At 38.9% G+C, this 21424-nt stretch overlaps 1 protein-coding gene across 2 annotated transcripts in view; it reads right to left on the reverse strand.

The window, feature by feature from the left end:
- The window catches only part of DOCK11 (dedicator of cytokinesis 11), a 190352-nt gene that overhangs the window by 17677 nt on the left and 151251 nt on the right, over positions 1-21424 (reverse strand). For both annotated transcript variants that reach the window (XM_049872652.1, XM_049872651.1), the window contains 5 exons: positions 18762-18944; positions 17675-17788; positions 11889-12104; positions 11739-11796; positions 4692-4798 (listed from right to left, as the gene is read on the reverse strand). In XM_049872652.1, coding sequence (XP_049728609.1) covers positions 4692-4798; positions 11739-11796; positions 11889-12104; positions 17675-17788; positions 18762-18944 — 678 coding nt within the window. The remainder of the gene's footprint in view (positions 1-4691; positions 4799-11738; positions 11797-11888; positions 12105-17674; positions 17789-18761; positions 18945-21424) is intronic.

Raw genomic sequence — 21424 nt, forward strand, 5'->3', positions numbered from 1 at the left:
AAAGAAAAATCCAATTAAAACGTATAGTTTTAAAGTTTTGTACAAATAAACTTTGTACCAGTTTGAGGTATTAAAGAGCTAACAGAACATATTAAGTTTAATAAAATGTACAGAAGGGGTGTATTTGTGTGACTACATTTTCTAAATAAAATACTTCAAATATTTGAAGTGTTTGATTTAGAAAATGTAGTCACACAAATACACCCCTTCTGTACATTCTTAAAAATCTGAAATGAATGCTTACGATACTAAACTATGTCTACTTATTTTGTTTATTCTCATAATAGAGATGTTCGCTGTACTTGCAAATGGTAACACATTGAGAAGTATTTTTAAAAGGAAATAATCGTTTGCTTCAAATTGTGTATGTCTGAAAATGCCTAACAGCGTAAATTCTACTAAGCCTATAAATGTCCATTATTTTCCCGTATATTAATACTATATTTACATATAAGAGACTTAAGAAAATTTGACATTTTCAAGCTGTTGTTAGTGATCTAGGTGTTTATTAAAATGATACTGCTTTGGTAAAGAATGCTTTCTTCCTGACAGTTGGGCCTAAGGTTAGTGAGAATGATAAGTAACAGTTCAACCCTGCCAAAATTATAATAGCTGCTATAAAACAAACTATTTTGTGAACCATAATCTGATCAACCAATTATTGATGCTATCCCTAAGTTTTACAGCTTGGTTCTATCTTAGAGAGATGCACTTTGTAGCAGGGCTTCGAACTAGTTCTTTCCGGTTCTACCCCCTGCTGAGAATTTGCATTTCCACCTCAGATATACTGAATCAGTACCTACATTTTAACAAGATTCCCCAGGTGATTCCTATGTATACAAAACCCTATGGGGGCTGGTCTACTCTGTCCTATAGGGTCACTGATTGGGAACTGACTTGATGGCAGTGGGTTTTTTGGGTTAAGGTGGTTACAAAAAAAACAAGACAAACAATAACAAGTGTTGACTAGGATGCAGAGCAAGTAGAACTCACATCCCCTGGTAGTGGGAGTGTATAATGGTCCAACACTTTGACTCTTTGGCAACTTCCTTCAAATATATATATTCCCTAGGATCCAGCAATTCCACTCCTAGGTATTTACCCCAAAAAATGAAAGCATAAGTCCACGTAAAAACTTGTACACTAATGTTTATAGTAGCCTTATTTATAACAGCCCCGAACTGGAAACAATCCAAAATCCATCAACAGGAGAATAAATAAACAAATTGCCTATCAATACAATGGAATACTATTTAGTAATGAGAAAGAAAAAAAAAATTTTTTATATACTCAACTGCATGGATGAATCTCAAAAACATTAGGTTGAGCAAAAGAAGCCAGATAAAAAGGGTATGTACAAATTATTCCATTTTTATGACCTCAAAATAAAGGCAAAACTAATCTATGGTGATAGAAATCAAATAGTAGTGGGGAGACTGACTGGATACGGGCACAAGGGAACTTTCTGGAGATTTGTCAAGTTATATGATAACTTCTATAACTTGTCAAGTGGTAGGTTACATGGGTGTATACAATTGTCAAAACTCACTGAACTGTTCACTTAAAATGTACACATTTTATTGCATGTTAGTTTTAATTTTATCTTACAAACAAACAAAAACCAAACCCGTTGCCTGTCGAGTCAATTCTAACTCATAGTGACCCTATAGGACGGAGTAGAACTGCCCCACAGGGTTTCCAAGGAGTGCCTGGTGGATCTGAACTGCTGACCTTTTGGTCAGTAGCCAGAGGTCTTAACCAAAAGTCAGAAATACATTTTAAAAAAACAAAATAAATTTCATTATTATGTTTTAACTCACATATTTAAATACAAGCAATAAATGGACAAGAACTTGTATTTTTCATTTAAGTATAACTTGTAAATCAATGTCAGTTTTTTTCCATTGGCTAGGGCATGAGGAGGCAGCATTATTATATAAACTGAAACATGATTCTATCTGTACACATTAAATAAAAGTATATAGAAATAATCCCAACAAGGATGTTTATATAGAAAACTAATTACAGTTATTGACTAGTAAGAAATGTTACTCCTCTCCTTTAGAGTATAAAAAAGGACCAGGCTCCAGGTCATTTTTTGAACAAGCTGAAGCTGCTGTTTAGAAGTCAAGGATGTAACTCCAGTTGCGCTGAAACACTTATTTCTCAGAAATTCTCTAAAACTTCCTGTTGTTAGCCAGTAAAAACTGGCAGTCAGTCTTTGGGAAATCATCGAAGGCAAATGAAGGCCCAGAAAAGTAAATTAACTTATCCGAGGCTTCACAGTCAAAAACTGAGTTGGGTTTAAAATTCAAGTATCATGATTCTCTGTTACAAAACCAAACCCAAAACCCACTGCCGTCGAGTCGATTCCGACTCACAGCGACCCTATAGGACAGAATAGAACTGCCCCATAGGGTTTCCAAGTAGCACCTGGTGGATTTGAACTGCCAACCTCTTGGTTAGCAGCTGTAGCACTTAACCACTATGCCACCAGGGCTTCCTGATTCTCTGTTATGATAATTCGGCAAACATGTATTAAACATCTATTCGCCTAGGTCCTGGGGGTAAAGGGAAGCCAACTTGCCTTTAAGAAACCTTACTGCCAATGACAAAGCCTGACATTTACATAGCACTTAATGACTTATAAAGAGCTTTCTCATATATTGTGAAGTCACCAGAATAGCACTGTTGTCCTTATTTTACTGATGAGGAGAGAGATCCATATAAAAATAGTAGGTAAAGCTTCTAGACTTATTCTTCTGGCTAACTGAAACAGCATTGAGATTTGCTTGTATTTTAAATATACATTCATAAAATATTAAGTATGTCACTATGAGTTTAATCTGATTGCTTCATATGTTTCTTAATATAACTTAAAAAAAATGATTTCTACAGGACGACAACCCCTTCGATTGCTCTGCTTTTTTGTTTCTTTTTTTTTCCTGCTTCCTACTCTTGGTGAACTTTTCTGTGGTTCAGCCCTTGTTTCTCTGATCTTCACTTGCTATATTCTCTTGGATATTTCCTAGATTCACTCTCCCTTGGTTCTCACATAGATATGATTTCCAGATGTATATCACCAATCCGGATCCCTTGCCTTAGAATCAGTTTTGCATTTCTAATGGCATGATGGTTATTTCCCTTTCAATAACCTTTCACTTAAAATTTAACACGTATCTAAAATGGAATTCATCATCTTCCCTGCAAACCATCCGGGCATCATTTTCCCATAATATCTAAATCCAAAATCTCAGAGACACCACTGACTTTTCCCCTCTCACAGTCAGGATGGTCTCCTCCTTTCTTCATAGTGTTTCCTGAATCTGTCACTATCCTGGTGCCTCCAGCTCCTTATCCATCTACCTCCAATACATCTCTCACATTGCCACCAAATGACCTTTCTTACTTCCTTGCTTTTGTCTTGTCATTATTCTGCTCAAAAAGCTTTAACAGCAATTCAACATTCTACTGAATAAAGCCTGAACCAAGTTTCTCAAAATATGGCCTGAAGTACTACTGTTCACTTTGTGAACCCACTGATCTAGCCAAAAGGATCCACTCACTGCGCTCCAAACATGCCTTCTACCTTCCCACTTCTTACTCTTTGTCCATGCTATTCTCCTCCTCTGCTAGAATGCCTTCAGGGTGTTCTCATTCTTCAAACCCTTCTCTAGTTATTACTCCTCTGTCATACCTCAGCTAAAAGGCATCTCTCTTACCTTTGACTATGCATGGCACCTAGTGTCTGTATCATTCACATGACACTGTCTTGCTTTTACTTCATTTTGTATAGGTATATTATCTCTTCAGGTAGACCTTGGAGATCATGGACCATGTGGAAATGGTTAACGTGCTCAGCTGCTAACCGAAAGGTTAGAGATTCGAGTCCACCCAGAGGTGCCTTGGAAGAAAGGCCTGGCCATCTACTTATAAAAAAAATCAGCCATTGAAAATTCTATGGAGCACAATTTTATTCTGACACACATGGGGTTGCCATGAGTAGGAATCAGCTTGATGGCAACTGAGTTTTTGTTTTAAATGACCAAGTACAGAGCCTTGATCCTAAGTGAGTGCTCAATACATTTTTGTTGATTGACAGCTGAAGCTGTTTCCTATCCATGGGAAGTTTAAAGCAGAGATTTTCAATTTTTTAAAATACTTGCATGCATACTGTGTTCAACTGAAGTTAAGGACAATATTAACTCTGTTTTGTTGTTTGTTTTTTTTTTTGGAAGCAATGGGTTTTTAATGGGTTGGGCCCCAGAGGGATGCCCTATCCCAGGTACTGATAGGCCAAACTGACCCGATAGTCTCTGTGGGCTGTGTCACACTCAGATCACCCAGAAGGACAATCAGTAAGTGATAGTAGAAGGCTAAAAGCAGAGCCGGGCAGTGGCAGACTCTTAACTCTGTTTTTTATGGAAAAAAATTTTCCCCCAAGTAAATTGACCCAGATCTGGTTACTGGGATGATTTGAGGATGGTAAATGCTGTTTATAAAACCAGGCAATGGGAATAGTTCCAGAGACAGGCTTTACATTCTATACAGGGCATCTTTATCCTGGGCAATTTTAATGCTTAAAAGTTCATTAACCTTCAGAATTAAGTTAATTGTAAATCATTGTTTTATATAAATACATTTTAAGAAGTTAAATTATATAACTGCTAATGCGATTCCTGGAATCTTACTTCACTATAATGGACATCCATCATTCCAGCATCTTCTTTCATTGCCCCTTCTTCATCTATATTGGGAGTAATTTTCTTGAAGGCTGAACATCCATTAGGGAATAATTCTATGTGAATAAAAAGCAGTGGAGTGAATTTATTACAAAGAATTTTATAAATAATGGATAGCCTTAAAGGATTGGTCACCCTTAAAAAAAAAAAAAGGTATTTTTGTAAGGATAAAAATCATAGGTGCAGTTTCCAGTTGCCAAAAAAAATTTTTTTTTTTACAAATTATTTCTATTTATTACACATTCTACCAGTCTTTTTCCCGAAAAGGGAGTTCAAGTTACTTATGAGCAAGTTTCATTCTCTGACAATGCTTCATCCTCAATGGCTAGTATAATTAGATATTTCCCTAGTGCGATCTAAGAAATTTTAGTAACGCTTTGACCCCGTGTATGTTTGTGACCTATCACCAAACAAGGATGGGAAGCACTTTCTCTTCAGGTAACCACTGAATGATCTTTTGTAACCACTTCCAGTTCTTAATTTCACTGGAGAAGTGGAAATGGAAATGTATTGTTGGAGGAGGACTAGCCTAGGACTTGTAAAAGAGGCAGGAAATAAAACTGATGGCAGGGACAAAGCATCCTTAGAGAAACAGGACAGGGCATTAGAAGAACCATAGCTTTTGGAGTTAGACAGACCCAGCTCTATCACTGATGGTGTTTTTGGAAATGTTTATCTCTCTGAAACTGTAAAAATTTCATCAACCTGTAAAACACAGGTAATAATAGCTATCTTGTGAGAATTATATAAAGTATTTAGAACAGAGCCGAGCATATAAAAATTACTCAATAAATTATTATTACCAAACAAGTCTACCAATAAATAAACTAGTTTCCCCAAGACAGAATAAAATAACTGTGGCCAGTTGGTACAGTACGTGACTCTGCAGCTGGACCCCTTGAGAAGTAGAAGTGAGCTCAGGCTGAGAACAGCTGCTGTAGGATTGTGAATAACAGTGTTTCTGTCAAGCATGAGTCTAGGTGTGGAAGGCCCTACAGATTATGGATAGGGCAACATGTCTAACAGTTACCTGTACCCATATCTAAACGTGCTGTAATTTTCGAGTTCAAGGAAAATTCATCCTCCTTATAACAGAAATCTGTTAGCCAATGAAAACGTTTATTTCTGATAATGGCTGGTCACAAAGTGAACAAATAGCTGTTATAATCTATTGTTCTACAACTTCTCTAATAGTGACACTTAGAAATAATGACCTAAGTATCTAGTAATCTTTGTGGGGTTAGAGGGCTGGGAAGAGAAGATTTAAGAAAACCAGACCTCATGCTGAGATTTTTGGGACGTCTGATAGAGAAAATGTCATGTATCAGGGCTTAGGTTTTGCCAACTCTTCTTGTCTAAATGAAAGCTAACTAGAAATACATCTTATAGGTAAGATGCTTGATAAAACATGGGTCACCACACTTCTTATGACAGAGAGCTGAAAGTTCAGTGGGAGAAGACAGGGTTATTTTGAAGTACTTTTTCAAGAAGGGAGAAATCCATGTGAAGCAGCCAGTGGGTTTCCAACAAGGAGAGGCCAAAATCAAAGTGAGATTTACTTTGACCCACTGGGTGTTAGGGCCATTTTTGTTCAAAGAAAATAGGCAATAAAAGGCACTGAAGATCTAGCATGACACTTCGTTTTTGAAGTTAAGCATGCCTAATGATCTCTTATAGACCTCTAGGATAATTCTATTCAAAAAGCTGGACCACAACAAGATAAGGAACTTGTATCAGAATGTAAGTCAACTCATCATTTCCTTCTTCAACAAAGTCTTGCTATGAAAAGAAAAAGTCAGCTGAACGAGACAGTGTGCTTAGTGACAGTTTATCTACATGATGAAAATGCCCCTCATCTTGTTGTGAATCAGCAACAAACAGTTCTCAGATCGGCAGCTGGTCCACAGGACAGCCCCTGAGTAGTAGTGCATTAGAATTTATGAGAAAATGTCCCACTCGGTCGCCTCTATGAAGTCAAGAGCCAGGCAGCAAGGAAGAAGGCCTCAAAGGCTTGAGTGAAGAGATAAAGAAATGTAGTCCTGATCAAAGAGGAGGGTCAATTCCTGATGGCCTCAGACAGCTAGGTCCATGACTGGGAAAAAATCCCTGTCTGCTTAGAGACGATTATTGTTTTAAGTTATTCTCAAACCTAGAATTTTTCTAGAATGTCATGATTTAGGGGCAGACAAAGAAAGGTACAATCTAATGCCTGAGATCAGATGAGGTTAAAACCATCTTGGGGAAGAGTCTTCTGATGTGTATCTTAGGTATAACGCCTATAACCTGTTGCCTTTGAGTCAATTCCGACTCATAGTGACCCTGTAGGACAGAGTAGAACTGCCTTGTAGGGTTTCCAAAGAGGGACTGGTGGATTCAAACTGCCGACCTTTTGGTTATCAGTAGAGTTCTTCAACCGCTATGCCACCAGGGCTTCACCTTAGGTATAAGTAGGGTAAATTATATTTTGTCTTAGAGACAAACAGGTCAACACTCACTTTTGGAATTTGTTGTCAACATCATCTAGTGTAATGACTACTACTGTGGAATTTCAGCCTCAGAGGCCATTATTTTGTGATCTTGATTCACATGCCTGATGATGTATCTCGATGGGATCTACCTACAGGAAGACTATATTCCCTTGTTAAGTTATCAACAGCCTTTGTTTGTTAGGGTCTTTAAAATGCTTGAGGCAAATTCTGACTCTCCTTAGTCCTGGAAAGATTTTCAGATGAAACAAGTTGCTGAGTCTAGAATTGGCCAGTGTATATATTCCAACCAAGGAAGGCCATCTGTTTGAGAGACCTCATGTAGCCCTACGTGGCCTTGTATAAGGTGCTCCCGGAGAGACGGGTATCATTCTCTCTGGTATCTGACCTGGATCTCTGACCTCGCCCTTCATAACTATAGCTTCCATATTTCGGACTTCTCCTTTGGGGAGAGAAAGATGCTAAGGAGAGGGGTTGGTAATCAAACTGTCCAAATAAAAAGCACAAGTTATTCCTTCAAAACAGTGGAGGATGGGGTGGGCGGAAGCAGTCTAATCCTTGAGAAAATAAGACTGCTAGTCAAAAGAAGAATAAGAGGTAGGAGCCCTGAGGGAAGGCGAGAAAAGTCTGGGATTAGAAAGGACTAGGGGAAAAGAAAGCCTTGCAGAATTTAAGTGACCAGATCCTGAGTAAAAAGACTTGGGAAAGGGAGCAACATTACCCTATAAAGAATGAAAAGGATAGGCTCTATGGGAAAGGAACTTCCATTTTCTGGGTTGACAGGGCAGACCTACAGGCCTGAAGTTTTGCTGGACCTCATATGGTATGTGGTGGGGGAAGAATGCAGAAGACACTTAACTCTTGTCTTCCCTAGGGGAAACAGTTGTACCCTCTTCCAGGAAAAGAAAAAAGAGAGACAAATACACACAGTCTAGCCTTCAGAGTGTGGGGCCTAGGAATGTTGAGGTTCTCAGACAAAACAAGAATGAGGAAATTCAGATCTGGTTTTTATTTTATATTTCCAGGGACAGGAAGAATAACTAATACCCAGTAATACCACTTAGGGGTGATTTAGGTAAAGGGAAGAGAATGATAGTCCTTGAAGTCTCTCTTGTAGAAAGAGGAAGAGCTCAGGCTGCCTGAAAGAAGCTCAAGGGTGGGGATGGGGCCAGGGGCCAGGAGAGCTGTATATCTCTCTCCTTTTCCCTCTAATCCCAGTGCCTGAATGAATGAAGAAAATGATCTAGAAATGGCCCCTCACTGGTGTTGTGTAGTTACCACTGGGAGGCAGGGGCCCAAGCCTTTGTCCTATTAAGCAACTATCCAACAGGACAAACTTTTTTTTCTTAAAAATTCTTAAAGAACACCTGCCTCCAATATGTCAGCTCTATTCCATTAAAGAAACGTTTTCTAATGGACTTCAAGAGAAATAGCTTAGGAATTTGAGAAAACAAAACTTCAGGCAATTGATATACCACAGATTTAAAATATACTTTAAATTAATTCTCTTTCCCCTTTGTCTTCATTATCAAAGCACACTTTATGAGGAAAAAAAAGGGTTCTAGAGCTACCCAACGAACTTTGTTAAATAAGTTGGTGTCAACTGTAAATAAAACATTTTTTTCTAGTTCTACCTCAGATACATTTTTATTTACTCTGTAAACATCCAGGTCTTATCTAGATGTCAAAACCCCACTAACTGGTGAATTGTGAAGTTCTCAGCGCTGGATGGCAGGCTAAGAGATGACGCTTTTGACTTGTATGAGGTCTTTAGTAGTCTACCTTGGTATACTTATCATAGTTTACTCAGCAAATTAACAAAAGAAGGTGTTTTGGGTCACTGAAACAGAAGGTGGTTTTTTTTCCTCCTGAGGGTTGTACTACTGCCACCATTTTAGAATAAGGTTATGTAGCTTAGGCAAGTAGAATTTTCTAGGTTTAAAAAGAGATGGCACCTATAAATGAATATGCAAGCTTCTCCTACATTTACCATTCTTTTAATTTAAAGTGCAAAGTCAGCCTTTTTTCCTCCTCAGAGAAAGGGGCTCTTTGATTTCCATGAAGGATGATTTCTAAAAAACCTTGATGTGGAGGGGAGATGGGAGGGTACAGAGGGTTAGAAACTGGCAAAATTGTCACAAAAGGAGAGACTGGAAGGGCTGACTCATTAGGGGGAGAGTAAGTGGGAGTATGGAGTAAGGTGTATATAAGCTTATATGTGACAGACTGACTTGATTTGTAAACGTTCACTTAAAGCTCAATAAAAATTATTAAAAAAAAACAAACCTTGATGGTATTATGAAATAAAGGTTTCTATGACTAGGTAAAAGCGCTATTTCCACTTGTTGAAGCATGTCACAGTATTTGATGTTTAGGCTAGCTCCCTCATGCTGGTGCTCTCAAAATGACAGCAAGATGTATACTCTATTTTAATTGTTATTTTGTCCAATCTTACAACCATATTTCTAAGACTTAAGGATTCATAAATGATATAAGTAATTTTTGATTTCTGCTAATAAAAAACAGAAAAACCCACACCCATTGCTGTCGACTCCATTCTGACACAGCGACCCTACAGGGCAGAGCAGAACTGCCACCATAGGGTTTCCAAGGAGCAGCTGGTGGACCTGAGCTGCCAACCTTTTGGTTAGCAGCTGAGCTCTCAACCACAACACCATCAGGGCTCCTAAAATTATATTTAGTACTGCACTTAGGGGTCTCATATTTGTCCCTGTATTTGGATTGCAGGTGTGCAATTTCAGCATTTATTTATAATTGCACAGGTATGCAGGCGATGTAAAAAAAAAAAAAAAAAAAAACCCTGTAACATGGCCTTATTAATAATCTCCTTCTTCATTTTAAATCTGGATACATTCAAAAGGGTGGGGGACAATCTAGAGTAAATAAGTCAGTTAAAAACACACTGATTAGTCAAAAGAATTTTGGTGTCAAACATAAAACATTAATTTAAAATATAAGTAAAATGAATCTACATTTAAATCATGATATTATATTTGGGAAGAATCTTTTCAGAAAAAGATTCTCTATATGGGGAGTAGTATGTGAAGCAAACAAACACTGACCCTCAGGTAAAAAACCGTAAGACTCAAACCTGTTGCCGTCGAGGTGATTCCAACTCATAGTGACCCTATAGGACAGATTAGAACTGCCCTACAGGGTTTCTAAGGAGTGCCTGGTGGATTCAAACTGCCAGCCTTTTGGTTAGCTGCCAAACGCTTAACTACTGTGGAGCCTTCCGTAAATGAATGATAAATAAATAATCTTAGGAATTCTGGAATTAAAAACCAAACCAAAACAAAACATGGTTGTATTTCCACAGCCAAAGCCAGAATGACTATGAGTCTCACAAGCTGGGTTTCATTTTGCCCTAATGCTACTCACTGGACTGCCTTGAAAGAAATAGCTTGGATATTGTGATAGTGGGAGGTTTTTGTTTTTTTATAATTTTCATTGTGCTTTAAGTGAAAGTTTACAAATCAAGTCAGTTTCGCATACAAAAATTTGTATACACCTTGTTGTGTACCCATAGTTGCCCTCCCTCTAATGAGACAGCACACTCCTTCCCTCCACTCTCTGTTTTCATGTCCATTCTGCCAGCTTCTGATCCCCTCTGCCCTCTCATCTCCTCCCCAGACAGGAGATGCCCACATAGCCTCATGTGTCTACTTGATCCAAGAAGCTTACTCTTCACCAGTATCATTTTCTATCTCATAGCCCAGTCCAATCCCTGTCTGAAGGGTTGGCTTCAGGAATGGTTCCTGTCTTGGGTCAACAGAAGGTCTGGAGGCCATGATCACCGGGGTCCTTCTAGTCTCAGTCAGACCATTAAGTCTGGTCTTGTTATGAGAATTTGGGGTCTGTACCCCACTGCTCTCCTGCTCAGTGGGAGATTTCTTGATGGCAATCTCTACTGCCAAACAAATTTTTAAAACCTAATTCAAATGTTTTACTAACTGAGTAGTTAGTTATAGCTGTCAACAATACTGTTTTGGAACAGGAAAGCTTTCTGGCAAAATCCTGAATTAGAGCTGCTGGATCCTGATGCCTTAGGACAGCATGACTCCCTTTTAATACCCAGGTACTGTTGCACTACAGTAGCTGCAGAGACATGGTCTGTGGGTAGTTGTTGGTGGAGCTGAGGCAGAAGAGGGGAAAATAAGTGGCTGGTATTTATTCCTGAGCTTCTCACGGGCCCTGGAAAGAAATTTGTCGTAGTCTTCCAAACGGAGACAGCCTTAGAAAATAAACATTGGCCATCAGGCCTGCCCATGTACTATGTAACTTATTCTTGTAAGCCCTAATGAAAGCCGAAAGCAAATGAACAATCTAGTCTTCTTTCCTAACTATTTCTGTTAAACACCGAATGAGTCTCAAGGTGGGCATGGTTTTCAGAGCTCGATTATATCATATTCATAGTTATAAACTACCAAGGTAAAAACTATTGTGTTAACTGAAATTTTCCCCATCACAAAGAACAGAAATATCTTACTTTTTCGATGAAGAAACTCTGCAACCAGAGCTGCTACATGAACATAGCACATTGCAGCCTGAAAAGGGAAGGAAAAAAAAAAAAAAACTGTCAGAATGTGCTCAAGGTGTACAGAAGGGTTGTGTTTAGAACAAAACCTTAAGTAGTCACCTCTGAAAGATCTCCGTTTTTTATATGAATCTTGGCCATGCTGTCAAGCCAGGTTTTCCTGAGCTCTGGAGTACTTGCATAGGACTTGGCTAAGCTATACTGGAGATCAATTAGCATTTCTGGGTCTTTCTCGTGTTCCTTCATTTGAGCAGTGGCCATAAGAACAGTACGGATTCTCTTGGTCAAATCTTTGACTTCGGTGGGAAAAGCAGTTGCCTAATTTTGAAACAAACAAAAAGATACGTTTAACAATATTATTGATGCGCTCTAAGCCTCACCATCCAATCCTGAGAACATATGATTTTTATTCTATGTTACGCTTCTAGGTATACTGCATATGGCATGTCTAAAGACACTGAAATCAATTATATATACATATACATAGAACCAGTCCACACTTCAAAGGTTCTAAACTTGAGGTGCAGTACATTCATGGTACTTAAGAGCATGGGCTCTGTAGACAGTCTGCCTGGCTTAGAATTCTAGTTGCTCCAGGGTGAATTCCATAGCCAGGAGAGCAATATTATGTTCCCCGTTACTGTGGGGACATATAACAGTAACTGAAAATTAGTGACAGCACACTACGTACCAGACACTGGTCTGGGTGCTTTACACGTTTTAGCTAAATTTTTACAACAACCCTATGAATTAAATACTATCATAATTTGTTTTACCAATGGGAAAATCGAGGCATGGAGCAGTTAAATAGCTTGGCCAAGATGGTAAGTGGCAGAGACAGGATTCATACACAGGCAGCCTGGCTCCAGAGCTAGTGCTCTTAGCCACTCTTCTATATTGGCAGACATACCTGCCCCATCCACTAACTACTACTTACACAAAGGTAAAAACCATACTGTATAAATGTCTACTCATACAAACAAGAGGTTTGAATCACAGAACACTTTAAGAGTCTCAAGAGTTCATTAGTTTCTCTCAAAGAGCTATTTTTTACTTCAAAAATACTAAGTTAAAGTGGCAACTATTAAGACAGTCATATTACTTCCTTCTAACCCTACTAGAGTAATCATAATTATCTCTATGATTAGGAGAAGATGAGGCAGGGACAAGTACAGGCATTAGGAAGCTTTTAAATGTAAATATAATAAAATGTGGAAAAATTGGTTTTATAAATTACCTTCTCTACCCCTTTAAACAATCATTACCTTTAAATAATTTTGCATTATGCATTAATAGGAATTAGATTTACTGAGGGAAAGGCAATAGCTTGCTGTAATAGAATTTATTGGAAATGACTGCCCTAACAGATTAACACAAAGTCATTTCAGAAAAAAGTCAGGAAAAAGATTTTTCTATCGTGGAGAGCCAATACAAATCCCATTTACTATGAAAAAGTGCTAATCCAACTATATGACATGGCATTAAGGACGGTAGCAATTGGCAAAATAAACTTTTAGAGTATTAAGTTCATGATCACAAATGGCACAAGTTGTTTCTGTGCTCACCACTTGTCTGTCAGTTTTGTCGTACCATGGTGCCTTGTATGTTGCTATGATGTTGGAAGCTATGCCACCGGTATTTCAAATACCAACAGGGTCACCCATGATGGACAAGACAGACTAAGAAGAAGGGCCTGGTGATCTAATTCTAAAAAAAGTTGGCCACTGACAACCTTATGGATAGTAGTAGAACACAGTCTGATACAGTATTGGAAGATGAACCCCTCAGGTTGGAAGGCACTCAAAATATGACTGGGCAAGAGCTTCTTTCTCAGAGTAGAGTCGGCCTCAATGATGTGGATGGAGTCAATCTTTGGGGACATTCATTTGCTGATGTCGCATGACTCAAAATGAGAAGAAACAGCTGCAAACATCCATTAATAACTGGAACCTGGAATGTACGAACTACAAATCTAGGAAAATTGGAAGTATTAAAAATAAAATGGAACTCTTGAAGATAGATATCTGAGGTATTAGTGAGCTGAAATGGACTGGTATTAGCCATTCTGAATTGGAAAATCATATGGTTTACTGTGCCAAGAATGACAAATTCAAGAGGAAGGGTGTCACATTCACCATCAAAAAAGAACATTTCAAGATTTATCTGAAGTACAATGCTGTCAGTGATAGGGTAATATCCATATGACTACAAGGAAGGACAGTCAGTACGACTATTACTCAAATTTACTTGCCAACCACTAATGTCAAGATGAAGAAACTGAAGATTTTTACCAACTTCTGCTGCTGAAATGGATCAAACATGCAATCGAGGTGCACTGATAAGTACTGGTGATTGGAATGTGAAAGTTGGAAACAAAGAAGAAGGACCGGTAGTTGGAAAACATGGCCTCGGGAATAGAAATGATGGCAGAGATTGCGTGATAGAATTCTGCAAGACCAATGACCTATTCATTGGAAATACCCTTTTTCAACAACATAAATAGTGACTATACATGTGGACCTTGCCAGACGGAATATACAGGAATCAAATTGACTACATCTGTGGAGAGAGACGATGGAAAAGCTCAATATCATCAGTCAGAACAAGGCCAGGGACCGACTACACAACAGACCATCAGTTGCTCATATGAAACTTCAAGTTGAAGCTGAAGAAAATTAAAACAAGTCCAAGTGAACCGAAGTACGATCTTGAGTATATCCCACCTGAATTTGAAGACCATCACAAGAACAGATTTGACTTGTTTAACGCTAATGACCAAAGACCAGAGGAGCTGTGGGATGACATCAATGGCATCGTACATGAAGAATGCAAAAGGTCATTAAAAAGACAGGAAAGAAAGAAAAGATCAAACTGGATGTCACAAGAGACTCTGAAACTTGCTCTTGAACACAAAGTTGCTAAAGCAAATGGAAGAAATGATAAAGTAAAAGAGTTAAAGAGAAAATTTCAAAGGGTGGCTCAAGAAGACAAAAATAATGAAATAAGCAAAGACCTCGAGTTAGAAAACCAAAGGGGAAGAATACATTCATCATTTCTCAAGCTGAAAGAACTGAAGAAAAATTTCAAGCCTTGAGTTGCAATATTGAAGGATTCTATAGGCAAAATATTGAATGCCACAGGAAGCATCAAAAGATGGAAGGAATACACAGAATCACTGTGCCAAAAAGGATTGGGCAATGTTGAACCATTTCAGGAGGCAGCATATGATCAAGGATAAATGGTATTGAAGGAAGAAACCCAAGCTGCACCGAAGGCACGGAGAAAAACAAGGCTCTAGGAATTGACAGAATACCAATTGAGACGTTTTAACACAGGGATGCAGCTCTGCAATCGCTCACTTGTCTATGCCAATAATTTGGAAGACAGCTGACTGGAAGTGATCTGTTATTTGTGCCCATTCCAAAGAAAGGTGATCCCACAGAATGCAGATGTTATCGAATACTATCATTAATACCACACCCAAGTAAAATTTTGCTGAAGATAATTCCAAAATAGTTGCAGCAATATATCAACAGAGAACTGCCAGAAATTCAAACTGGATTCAGAAGAAGACATGGAATGAAGGCTATCATTGCGTGTGTTAGGATGCAGGATGGATCTTGGCTTAAAGCAGAAAATAACAGAAAGATGTTTACCTGTGTTTTATTGACTAGGCAAAGGCATTCGACTGTGTGGGTCATAACAAATTATGGATAACATTGTGAAGAATGGGAATTCCAGAACAATTAATTGTGCTTGTGCGGAACCTGTACATAGACCAAGAAGCAGTCGTTAGAATAGAACAAGAGGATACTGCATGGTTGAAAATCAGGAAAGGTGTGCGTCAGGATTTTATCCTTTCACCATACTTATTCTATCTGTATGTTGAGCAAGTAATCCCAGAAACTGGACTATATGAAGGACGGGGCATGAGGACTGGAGGAAGACTCATTAACAACCTGCAATATGCAGTTAACACAACCTTACTTGATGAAAGTGAAGAAGGCCTGGAGCACTTGCTGATGAAGATCAAAGACTACAGCCTTCTGTATGGACTACACCTCAACATAAAGAAAACAAAAATCCTCACAACTGGACCAATAAGCAACATGATGATAAACGGAGAAAATACTGACATTGTCAATGATTTCATTTTACTTGGATCTACAACCAACGCCCGTAGAAGCACCAATCAAGAAATCAAAAGACGACTTGCATTGGGCAAATGTGCTGCAAAAGACCTCCTGAAAGTGTTAAAAAGCAAAGATGGCACTTTGAGGATAAAGGTGTGCCTGACCCAAGCCATGGTACTTTCAATCGCCTCATATGCGTGTGAAAGCTGGACAATGAATATGGAAGGCCGAAGAAGAATTGATGTCTCTGAATTATGATGTTGTCAAAGAATACTGAATATACCATGGGCTGCCAAAATTATGAACAAATCTGTCTTGGAAGAAGTACAACCAGAATGCTCCTTGGAAGCAAGGATGGCAAGACTGCGTCTTACACACTTTCGACATGTTGTCAGGAGGGACCAGTCCCTGGAAAAGAACATTGTGCTTGGTAAAGTAGAGGGATCACTAAAAAAGAGGAAGACTCTCAAACATATGGATTGACACAGTGGCTGCAACAAACATAGCAACGATTTTGAGGATGGCACAGGACTGGGCAGCGTTTTGTTCTGTTGTACACAGGGACGCTATGAGATGGAATCGACTTGACGGCACTTAACAACAACGTTCTCATGGGATTAGTTGAAGCATATACTGATCCCCTGGGGAACCAGTAGAACTGGCTGAAAAGCAAACTTTCCCAGCCTCAGAGCGGCTGGCACTAGTTAGTGTTTGTTTTTTTTTCCCCTCAGCCTAAGCAATGTTCCTATGGGAATATTTTTTTGGTTGATAAAGTCTACATGCCCCAAATATCAAGTATGCTGTGACTGTGAGCTTTAAATTTTTTTTTCTTTCAGATTTTACATATTATTTTCAAATTATGCTGGAAAATGACCTTTCCCAAGAATGGAGATGATTCCTCTGGGAGGAAAATTCCTTATTCACCGAAGGATTCTTCTTCCCTCGCACACATGTATCACTGAAGATCAGAACGTACACTTCTCGTCATGAAGCAACAGATAGATTTTTATAATGTTAAAGCTTTTTCGCAGATAAGTAAGGAGGAGGAATGGTGGTCAGGGTGTTGGGCTTAGGACTCAGCCAATTGGTGCCTAAGAATGACAGCCTTGGACTTGGATTTGCCAATCAGTATTTATGGCAAGTCAAAATCAGTTAACAGATGATTCTTGTAACTCACAAAACCAGGGTGCTTGATTAGCTAATATTATAAATGGTAACAACTGTTAAGAAAGAAAGGACCCATTTATTTTTTGAGCAAGTTTAGAAATCAAGCCCAGAAAAAAGTCGAATTCTAATAGCTACAGCAACTGGGTTGTTGTTGTTAGGTGCCATTGAGTTGATTTTGACTCATAGTGGACTCATGACAGAGTAGAACCGCCCCATAATATTTTCTAGGTTATAATCTTTATGGGAGCAGATTGCCAGGTCTTGCTTCCCCAGAGGCACCAGGTGGGTTCAAACCGCCAGCCTTTTCAGTTACCAGTTGAGTGCTTAACTGTTGCTCTATCAGGGCTCCACATATACACAGTATATTCATGTATTTATCTATCCATCCATTCAATACTGAACATTTGCTATGTACCAGGCAGTGTTCTAGGTTCTAGAGATACAGTAGCACTCGAGACTCATCGATCTCACATTCTTCATACTCTATACTATCAACAGTTGTAAATCCAAAGATAGTTTAACTCTAGGACTGTAAACTTCTCTGATAGTGAGGATGATTCTCATTTTTCACTTGCAGTTAGAACATACCTTCATAGGTCTGTCACTGTTTGCAAAATTATTGATAATGAATAAAGACTCCTGAAATCTTGATCCTCCACTGAGCGCTACATCAGCTATCAGCTGGCTCACAGCAATTATTATCTGTGGGGAAGAAGCAAATTGTTTTTCAAATGACTTTGACAAATTTTCACCATTTTTATAAGCACATAGACACTCATATGAAATACTTCTTTAAAAGATTCTACACAGTTCCATCATAACCTATTTTTCTCATCCATGAGGGGTTTAAATTTTTCTACTGAAATAACTTCAAAGGTCACAATTTCAAATTTTATTGGGATTTGTTGTTGTTGTTGTACTTTAGATGAAGGTTTACAGAACAAACTAGTTTCTCATTAAACAGTACACATATTGTTTTATGACATGGGTTAACAATCCCATGACAAGTCAACACTCGCCTTTCTCAACCTTGGGTTCCCTATTACCAGCTTTCCTGTCCCCTCCTTCCTTCTCATCCTTGCCCCAGGGCTGGTGTGCCCCTTTAGTCTCATTTTGTTTTATAGGCCTGTCCACTCTTTGGCTAAAGGGTAAACCTCAGGAGTGACCTCATTGCTGAGCTGAAAGGGTGTCTGGAGGCCATACTCTCAGGGTTTCTCCAGACTCTGTCAGGCCAGCAAGTCTGGTCTTTCTTTTTGAGTTAGAATTTTCTTCTACATTTTTCATTTGGGACCCCTCTTGGCTACATGTGAACAACTTTTCAAAATTCATAATACCGCTAGATCTAAAACTATTTTCATAATAGTGATCAGAAAAAGTGGCAGTCAGGCTGCCACTTTGAATGTATTTGCTAGGTAGTGGCCATGGGCCAAGTTGGGAATAAATGATCTTCTTCTTTGAACCACCAACCTCTTAGCAGCTGAGCGCTTAACCACTGTGCCACCAGGGCTCCTTTTTTTTAAACTTACAGCACATGTGAATTCAGACTATCCATATTTCAAGTGCTAAATGGCCGCTTATGGCTAATGGCTACCTTGTCGGACACAGCAGCTCTAGATCTTGATCAAGAGGCTAAAATTGAAAAGAAAGGAGAAGAGGCACTTTGATTTTCACTGACCTGCAGATGCGTCCTCAAAAAGGTTTTCCTTTTGGTATACTCAAAGTTGTTTCTCATCAAAAGATACAAAAGTGCAGATGCTTCATTCCTAGTTGAGCTAATCTTCGAGGTGCAGCATTTTAAAACCTCATAGCAAAATGCGGCACACATGTTTACCCTTCCTTTGAAAAAGGCCGAGGGAAACTAAAGAACAGGGAAAACAAAAGTATTTGAAAACCCAATCAGAAAATCAAGTATCAAGGACCCAAAATCGTGCTGGGTGCTCTGAGGATACAAAAACAACATAAGGGTTAGGGGTCTCCTCTCAAGAAAGCATGAGCTAGTTAAAAACAGAAGAACAGCCTGTGACAGAATGTGAGAGAACAATTCAAGAGCATATACAAAAAAAAAAAAAAAATTGCTATAGATTTGAGAAGAGATCAAGATGGTCTCAACAATATGTGTTAAATGAATGAATGACTGAGCTGATGAATGAATGATGGGTCTCAAATTGGGCCTTAAAAATGAGAAGGACAATTTGCATTGCATATATTCTGTTGCTTTGTATTTAAGCAGTTCCTTGTATTATGACCTTGCAAGTGCTGAGAAAATTATAGGTGGAATCCACACAGCAAGTGAAGCCGATCTTTAACAAAACGGGGCATAGATGACATGAACATACACACGCGTGCGAGCATGCACATACCTTCTACTCACAAATAGCGCTAATTTTTCCATAGAGAGTACAAAAGTGACTACCTAATCCTCAAAAAACCAAGTGGCCTGTTATTTTGAGCATACAGTCTGCTTTGTGGAAGAAAAACTGTACATTTAACATACACCTGTTATAATCTCAGCCATACTTACAAGTCTAGGCAAGTAGCAAGCTGCTTCAGGATATATAATGGATATTTTCCAGGGAGTGTGAAGTTAGAGGGACACCCTTTGAAAACTATTTCTTGGGAACCCTGAATTTAAACCCACTTACAGGAATCTATCTTCTCTTTAATTCACCGTAATGCTAAACACAATGCTATGCATGTAATGAATGTTTAATAAATGTTTTCTATCAGACGGTTGAGAAATCTCATCAATAGATTAAATCAAGTCTTGCTGGGCAAGATACTCTAGTATGAAAATAAAAGGTTAATGGCAGAGTTATATTGTAGTTAAACCACTACATTAAGTCTTTTAGCCACTTCTTTGAACAGACAATGGCAAAGATCACCTGCTAACTGCCGATTTCAATGGACTCTTTTCCCCCTTATTTGACCACTCTAAGTCAGAATCCACTCAAAGGCACTGGGTTTGGTTTGCTTTTGGTATACAGGCATGACAATGCTAAAACTCCTTTCTCCCTTGGCTTTCATAATAATCCTTCCTTCTTGCCTTTCTTTCTACTTCTGTGACTACTACTTCTCATCTGCTCCACAGATTCCTCTTCCAATCCTCCTTCTAAGTTGTTTTTCTCCAAGGTTCTGCTGTTGACATTCATTTGTTCTTCCACACGTTCTCCAGAGGATATTAAACCATCCCCACGGCTTCAACTACCACTTATATGCTTATAGGCTCCAGCTATACTGGGTTTCAGCTCCCAGAACATGGCAAGCTCTTTCTCAACTCAGGGCCTCTACGCACGTCCCTCTCCCTGGAATGTTCTTCTTGCAGTTCTTTGTGTGACTGTCCCCTTTCATATTTTAGGCCTCATTTTAAGAGTGACGAACGTATCTAAAGTAAGGTACCCCCCACAAATTATCATAGTCTATCTCAGCACACTGTTCGTTTCTTTTCTAGAACTTATCATAATTTCTAATTACTTATTTATTTTCTGTCTCCCACCCCCCTCCCCGAGACTGAAAGCTTCATAAGAGCAGAGACTATGCTTATTTTTCTATCTTCACCATTGTATATTCAAGACTTAGCACAATGCCTGACACAGAGTATGTGCTCAATAAATACCGTGTGGATGAATGGACGTTAACTCTGAGACTAGTTCACCAACCTAAATCTCTCTCTAGAGCAAATATCTGTACAGCTCTAACTGGATGTCTTATACCAAAAAACCAAAACCAAACCCGTTGCCATTGAGCTGAATCTGACTCACAGCAGCCATATACAACAGATTAGAACTGCCCCATAGGATTCCCAAGGAGTGGCTGGTAGATTCAAATTACTGAACTTTTGGTTAGAAGCTGAACTCTTAACCACTGCACCACCAGAGCTCCTGGAGGTCTTATAAACCAAAAACCAAACCCATTGCCGTCGAGTCACTTTCAGCTTATAATGGCACTACAGGACAGAGCAGAACTGCCCCATAAGGTTTCCAAGGAGCAGCTGGTGGATTAGAACTGCTGACGTTTTGGTTAGCAGCCAAATGCTTAATGACTATGCCACCAGGGCTCTAGATGTCTTATAAGGCACCTTAAATTACAAGGATGTCTTACAAGGCACCTTAAATTCAACAGGCCCACAAAAACAGAACTCATTAACTTTTATCCCAAACATAGTTTTTTCCCTAAATTTCACATCAGCTCCCACTCCACTATCTAGTCAGTTAATTGATGATCAAATTCTATAAATTGTATCTCATTCCAAACCAAACCAACCAAACCCACAGGACACAGGAGAATTGCCCTATAGGGCTTCCAAGGAGCTGCTGGTGGATTCGAACTGACAACCTTTTT

This window comes from Elephas maximus, chromosome X (genome assembly GCF_024166365.1).
Source record: "Elephas maximus indicus isolate mEleMax1 chromosome X, mEleMax1 primary haplotype, whole genome shotgun sequence".
NCBI lineage: Eukaryota > Metazoa > Chordata > Mammalia > Proboscidea > Elephantidae > Elephas > Elephas maximus.